The 8,011-nt window shown below is 38.5% G+C and overlaps 1 protein-coding gene across 1 annotated transcript in view; it reads right to left on the reverse strand.

Annotated features, from left to right (window-relative positions):
• Window positions 1-6,041: 6,041 nt before the first annotated feature.
• The window catches only part of CBX5 (chromobox 5), a 36,643-nt gene continuing 34,673 nt past the window's right edge, over window positions 6,042-8,011 (reverse strand). Inside the window, exon 5 of the mRNA XM_012805638.2 lies at window positions 6,042-6,491. Within this exon, the coding sequence (XP_012661092.1) occupies window positions 6,341-6,491 (151 nt within the window). The 3' untranslated portion in view covers window positions 6,042-6,340. The remainder of the gene's footprint in view (window positions 6,492-8,011) is intronic.

Raw genomic sequence — 8,011 nt, forward strand, 5'->3', positions numbered from 1 at the left:
ATGAATTCTTTTGTAAATATTTACTTTATCCCAAAACGTGAAGGACTAATAACCAGCACACTAGTTTCCCAGAAAGTAAGACCACAACATTCAAGCAGAAACAATGAGAACCATTTCCCCAGTGGTGGTTTTGTTAGTGCTCTTGTAGAATCAAAGTTAGTAGGATGGGAATCCTAGCACCACAAAACACATCCCTGCTACTTTGTGTCCAGAATTCCATCTTTCTAACTGTTCTGCCTCAACTCACCTTCAAGAGTTACAGCATCTTTATAAATAGCTCAAGACTAAGGATATAACTTCAGGGAGACAGAATGAAATAACTTTTATAAGTAGTCATAAAGACTCTTGTAATTTTCTTTTCTCCTACCAGAGCCAAAAGAAAGGCAAAAGAAAAAAATGGAAGTCTTTTTCCCTCTTTAGATTTACTCTGGATTCTGGGAGAAATCATCATGTCTTTTATCCTGAAACTGGGGAAGGGTAACAGAAGTAGGGGAGACATGAGATGGACAGCAAAGCCACAGCCAGCCCTGGTTTAGAATCAAATCCTTTGCTTGGAAGAATCACAAACAAAGCTAAAACACAAAAAACAAAAGAAGGATCAAATCCTAAAAGCTATTAGAAACCACTGATTTGAGCTTTGCAAGTGTTGTAATATGATTAAACTCTATTTTTTCAGGTGTTCTCAAAGAATGCGTAGGCAGAAACTTTCTTTCTTCCATACCTCTTTCAGAGTATCCAGTGTAGTAGGACTCTATATACAACAAAAATTCAAAGAATGACTTATCAACACACAGTAAAATGTGCACAAGGGACATTCTAGCTCCAGGAACCATTCTAAGATCTACATATAAACCTTTTTTTCACTGATTGCTGATCATACCAGACAAGTGATGAGAATGTTCAAAACTGATTTTTCAGCAATGACAGTTCAAGTGCAATCTATTTGGAATTCCTAAAAGAAAAAACAACCCTTAAAAAAGACTGATAAACTCGTCACTTGGCCTTAGAAGTGAACCGTTAGGGTCACACCTGCCAATGTGTGGGACATCACAAAAAGAGACAGAGAGGAGGACAAGATAAAAAGTTCACTGCATTCAATCTGGCCTAATTTCTTGATAATAGTTTCCTATTAGATTTTCCGATTAATACTGATGGCTCTTACCTAGGCTGTGATAATTAGGTTTTGATCTATTGTGACATTAACGATCACAATTGGTTGACTTTGAAATTGTCTTAATTAATGGCTCTTTCCTTGTCAGCTTTTTGCCTCCAGTGTAGGATTCATCCCCTCCACCACCTTGTTTTAACTCTTTCTCTTCCTGACCCTCAGAGACAAACAGCATTGGAGGATCACTTTTTTCCCATAAATTAGGACTTTAAACTATTTTAAAATGTTTCTCTGACAGAGGAGCAATATGAGATGATGTCAAATGAAAGGAGAAATCAGGAGAAAAAGCAAGAGAATGAGCTATCAATGAATAGAAAAAAATTCCAACGTAGAAAACCAAAGTCAAGCATGATGTTAAACTGGCAAGAAGTGGAAAAACTCCAAAAAAGCCAAGATGAGGTAGATTAAATTCAAGAAATTCAGCAAAAGCAAAAAGAAACCAGAATTTTTTTCTGTAATGAAACTGTCTTAAAAACTTCATACTTTAATTTCCTAGAAGAATTACTATAATTCCTGGGAATTTTGACTTCCAAAGCTAGGCAACTTTCAATTATCCATGCAGAAATAAACAGATTTTTCTTGGGGTCCGATGGGTCAGAACTGACAACTTTCTTACAGTCAGACTGTTTCTTAACCAAGCTAGGCTTCGCTCCAGACCTCCACTCCACGGTCTGCTTAAATCTGAGATGCCGATTTAATAGACGGGTTAGGTGTATTTCTGGAAAAGGTTTCCATATAACTGATACAAGTTCTGATACAAGTTCTTGCTTAGAAATCACTCTCTCTTGTTGAGTTGAATAATACCTGCAGATGCTCAGGTATTAACAGATAGGCTTCAAACCTTTTTAGCAAATCTCTTGTCATTAGAAAGTATGTCCCTATTTTAAGGAATAAAGCTAGCTTCATGTTTATTCCTCCAAAAGGGATGAGAAACTGAAAAAGTGTAAGCAATTCTGACAATGTCCATGAGGAATAAATGTTGTTACAGAACCCACAACAGTGTAACATACAACTGATCTGCAACATAGTTAATGTTTTCCACACAGAAGGATTAACTCTACTACTAACTGTTCTGGCAAAATCTAAACCAGGGACCAAAACCAGGAAGTTCTTAATCTCAACTCACCTGTTTTCTCTCAGTAACATTACATTTACTTCCTGCAATAAAAGTAGCCCTTCTGTGTTCCATGGCTAGTGAGCTTAGTTCCCCCAAGGTCACAGGTCTTTTCTACACATTAACCAAAAATAACATCACTCTCCTATTCCAGGGCCACAAACCATTATCAGTATCAGCCAGTTGTCTCTGCCCCTAAACCAGAAATTTACACCAGTGTATAGCATTTATTATACCAAACTATTAAGGGTCAGTTCATCATAACCAGTATGAAAATTCCTTGAGGGCAGGGGTGGCCTCTTTTTGAACTCTGTATCTCCAAGCAAAAAAAAAAAAAAAAAAAAACCTGTTGAGTGAAATCACTGCTAAGGTGCACTAATGTGGCTGGAATTTGGAGAGCTTAACACAAACTGGCCAGAAGAGGCACCTAATTTACACCTTATGCTTTTTGGTGTAAGTCTGGTAACATCTCTATTTCTAAAAACAGAGTTGGGTGAAGTCAGCATGAAATTGCAATACATCTATTTACTCTAGACTTTCCCTCTCTCTGGCTTGCCAGACCATGTTTGGTGGTCTAGTAACAAAAGTATACACCTCAACACTATCATTTTTACTTTAAAAGTATCAATCAAAAAGATGAGGTCATGTGTGCTTAATGAGATTTTTCTTTAACCTAACTTTTTCTCATTTCAAATCTAATAGGGTTATTTTAGGTCCTCAATTCTGAACACTAAGGTTAAGACAACTGTTCCCCAGCCCAGACATAGATCTTTCTGATGCTCACAGTACCTTAGGCAAGCTGGGCTAAATCATAGACCTATAAAAATCTGAAGATGAAAATCCCAATAATCTTCACCAATGCCCTGCAATTTGGCCTGAATAATAAGGAAAATGGACTGCAGGGTAGCTACAGAACAGGAATGAAGCGTTAAGAATAATTGCCTAAGCTATCAGAACAGAACCAACTCTTCAGCAACTACACAAAGTAATGTGTAGTATGGTTGAGGGATAGCCAAGGATCACTTAGATTTTCAAATATTAGAAGCACCACAGGTCCAAATGTTCCCTAGAGCAGACAAAAACTGGTTTGAAGGAGAAAAAAATATGGATCTCTCCAAGTTTAAATAGGTGCTTCCATCCAGGCTGACTTTTCCTACCATAGATCTTAACCTAAGGACATCTGCCTAGCTCAGGGATTGGAAGAGCTGCTAAGCTGTCTTTGATTGACTCTACTGAACAAAGCTCTCCTAAACTGCAGAAAGGGAGATCATTTAATGTTGACTACTGGAAGAAATTTAACATTAGAAAGATGTTCTGAAAGAGGATTAAACACGAGAAAAATAGGCACTAAGCACCTGAGACCCAGCCATCACAATGCTTTGCCCATGGCTACTATCTCTTTAAAGAGGGGAGAAATCTCTGTGAAACAAGTTTTTGTTTGAGGCTGCAATTCTCCAAGACCAAGGACAGTTACTGGGCACTAACAATTCTAGAGGCAGGCATCTTACTTCCTTTGTGCTAAGAGCTTTAGTCAGTATTGGCCTCACTCCCTAAGGAACCAGCTGTGGGTAGCAGGGAGAGAACAAAACTTGTTTTGGGAATATTTAGTATAAGAGCATGATTCAATAAACTGACAGAAAAAGACAGAGTAAGAAGTATTAAAGGGGTGATAAAGTAGATGTAGGTATTTTGGTAAAACAAAATTAGATTTAGATGGATGTTTTAAATATTACCTATAACCACAGCAACCATGTATCTCAGGCTTCTCTGGACCAATCCAAGTACCAAATATTATTGTGTTTTTTATTCCCATCCTAGATATTTGATTTTAAATATATAATTCAGTTTACATACCCACTGCTACTGGGATGCAAACACTGGCTACTTGGATAATTGGCTATCATTTTCTCCAGCTGCAAATCTGCGACCCATTATCACTTCCCCAGGAGCTCTGGCCTATTTTTGTCCTATTCTTGGTTACCCTAACTGATATCCTTTGTTACTTGTATGACAAATCTGTTTCTTGATCATCCTTTCTTTCTTTTAGATGCCCATCAGGTTAAGTACAAACAACTGTCAATTATCCAGTACCTGATCTATGCCTTTAATTCCTTCAGAGAGCAAAAGAATATACAGATAAAACTCCCACCTACTTGAGATATGGATTATGAGCTGTCCCCCAATCACATTACCATTCAGAAGGATTTTCTTGGATGACTTAAACCAAAAGCTTCATTGTTTCATTCTGTCATGTCACTGCAGCAACAGCTGTCTTCTCAACTGCAGTATAATTTTTGACATAATTTATACAAGCACATAGAATTCAATCAGCAGCTGAGCAGGGAAGCAATGGTAACAAATGCTATGAATGGGTGTGTGATTTGCATATTATTTGGCTCATCTGTGGACTAGAGCAATCCATCCATTCTCCTAATTACTCTGAATAATCTAGAAATGGTTGAATGCTCCTGGCCAGACAGCTATATGTTTTAAAAATCAAAGCAACAACAAAACCAGCCTCAATGGCTGGTGAACTCTAGAATTAAGGCTACTTCAAGCATTTATTCTTATTTCCTCAGCTTTGGGGCTGGGACAAGGATGCTCAAAACCCTGCTATTTCCTTACTTTTAGTCCTGATTCTCTAGCCCCCCTCAACTATAAGAAGAAATGGATAAAAAGTAGAGTATTTCGTAAAGGACAAAGGCAGAAGAAGATAATCAGAAAAACCTCTCAATACTACAGAAGAAAACAAAAGGAAAATATTTTGCTGAGTAGGAAGAGAAGGTTGTATGACATGCTAATGCCAGGGCCTGTCACTTCTTGAAGTGATATTCTTTCATGAAAATACATTCTAAAAAATAAGATACAACTACAAGTTTGAAGGTGGTAAAAAGAAAGCACATTAATACTGTGGGGACTCGATACAAATCCAGGAGTTAAGAAAGCAGGAGACTTATAACTGTTATGAATATTTAAAATTGATATTGTGGCCAATGGCTCCCCTCCAAAAATTCCCCACTGAAACTAATGGCATAGGAGAGAAAAGTGGGTCACTGAGAAGTGAGGGTCAGGTTTGAAGCCTCTTTGGTAACAGGAATGCTTTGGGAGGCCACAATAGTTGGCAGGGTTGGAGGGTGCCTAGCACCTTGGCACAAGCAAGCACCAGGCAATCACTCACACCTACATAAAATATATAATCTAAATATCAGGGATGGAAAGAAATAATACATACATACCACATATGATAATAAAGACAATTGTATCCTACCACTACCCCATCATCCTCATGTACTACAGCTAAAAATCTCCACAGTTAATAATTTTGTCCTTTATGACAAATTGACACCACCTTGCAGAAGCAGAATCAGGGATTGCTAAGAACAAGGCCAAAGGTCCTGGGGCTAAAAGGAGTGCCTTAACCAATTTCAGTGTAAATTTTCAAGTCCTCCAATGGACGGAATTTTTCTGGGAGGATAAGTGAGGATGAACAACAGGGATGGCGCCAAAGACCACATCAGAAACCCTGTATTCTCCTGGGTAGAGCTGAACAAGGTTGGGAAAGCCCCAATAGGTAAGCAATTGGTATTGGCTTTTTAAAATATGGGCAATATCCTTTCCATCTCAACATGTCAAAATAAAGGCCAGCTGATCATCACCATGTTCTAAGAACCAAAGCAAGAAACCCAAATTCATCATTATAACAAAATCCCCAAATCTAAAAGAAATCGACCAACCCTGAAAAGATCAAGACTCTAAGGGGAATAAAAACTTAAAATGCATCTTGAGGTCACAGGGGAGCAGAAGGAAGAGATCAGGGCAAAGGAAAAAAAAAAGTGAGAATTACACACAGTATGTAAATGCCTGGTCTTCACAGAGATACACTTATCATGGATCAGACCATCGGTTATGTTACAAGAGAACCAATACCAACATTTCTCCTGTGGAGCACAGTGATAAGCACATTTTTTATGGATGTGTTTAGGATAGAAGGGGGTGGGGTAGAAGGGGAGGGTGAATGTATTATGTACAAAGAGAAATGACAGAAACCACCCCCTCCTTTAGCTCTTTGCTGTTTCTTTCTCTTTGTTTTCCGCATCCTCGGGGTACGCATGCCATGTCAGTCTCTCTTCATAAAATGCTATCACAATTTGTGGACATTTCACATTAGCTTCTTTTGCAAGAACCAAGTCTGCTTCATCTGTGTCTTTCCTGGAAAGAAAAAATGAGACTTAAGCTCAGGTAAAAAAAAAAAAAAAAAAGAAAAGAAAAAATGAGACTTAGAAGGAAGGGACTGAGAAAGAATCTATTCAAACATAGGTTTATGTCATTATATGGACTTAATTCATTTAATTTCCTGCTCACCTTGATTTCAAGGTGAAAAGGACCTTAATTGTTCAATATTTTCAAGGGGAAATTTATGTAAATGAATTAAATTATGAGTGAATATCACTTACCTACCATCTCAGACAGAAGTCTGCAGCTAGAATTTAAATCTAAAACATGGAAGGCTCAGTCAAAAAGGCTGAATAGGCCAGGCGCCATGGCTCACACCTGTAATCTTAGCACTCTGGTAGGCCGAGGTTGGTGGATTGCCTAAGCTTTGAGACCTCTAAAAATAGCCAGGTTTTGTGGTGGGTGCCTGTAGTCCCAGCTATTTGGAAGGCTAATGCAAAAGAATCGCTTAAGCCCAAGAGTTTGAAGTCACTGTGAGCTTGACACCATGGCACTCTACCAAGAGTGACATAGTGAGACTGCCTCAAAAAAAAAAAAAAAAAAAAAGGCTGAACAATAAATTATAATATGTCCACAATTTTTGTTTGTGTATGAACCTAAACCTATATTTAGCTCTCTTGATTATGTGTAAGTTGATCAATCCAGTTTCCTAATCATTAACGTAAAAGGGTCCTTATCCTTCAAACCCTGTGGCCTTTTAAATACTCATTGCCTCTTTGGTCATAACTGTGAAGTATAAAATAAGAAACTAAAACTTTGGGGCAGTGCCTGTGGCTCAAGGAGTAGAGTGCTGGCCCCATATCCCAGAGGTGGTGGGTTCAAACCCAGCCCTGATCAAAAAAAAAAAAAAAAAGAAACTAAAACTTTACATGGGGCGCTCACAGCTCAGTGGTTAGGGCGCCAGCCAACATGCTCTGGGGCTAGTAGGCTTGAACTCAGCACCGCAGCCCGGGCCTGCTAAACAAACAAACAAACAAAAAGGCTCAGCACCCACAGCACAATAGTTATGGCTGGCGGGTTCCAGCCCAGCCTGGGGCAGCTAACCAACAATGACAACAGCAACAAGAAAATAGCCCAGCGTTATGGCAGGTGCCTGTAGTCCCAGTTACTTGGGAGGCTGAGGCAAGAGAATTGCTTAACCCCAAGAGTGTGAGGTTACTCTAAGCTGTGATGCCATGGCATCTAACGAGGGTGACAAAGTGAAACTGTCTCAATAAAAAAATAAATAAATAAAAATTTAACTGCAAATTTCAACTATCTCTACTACCAAGAATATAAAAATAAACTAACAACATGGTTTCTTCCATGATTTCAAATCAAGACAAAGAAAACTTTAAATGAAATTCTCTTGTGGCTGGGTACAGTAGCTCACATTTGTAATCCAAGCCCTTTAGGAGGCTAACATTGGAGGACTGCTTGAGTCCAGGAGTTTGAGAATGGCCTGGGCAACTTAGTGAGACCCTGTCTCTTAAAAAAAAAAAAAATTTTTTTTTTTT

Source organism: Otolemur garnettii, unplaced genomic scaffold (genome assembly GCF_000181295.1).
Source record: "Otolemur garnettii isolate 467f Iridium unplaced genomic scaffold, OtoGar3 scaffold00043, whole genome shotgun sequence".
NCBI lineage: Eukaryota > Metazoa > Chordata > Mammalia > Primates > Galagidae > Otolemur > Otolemur garnettii.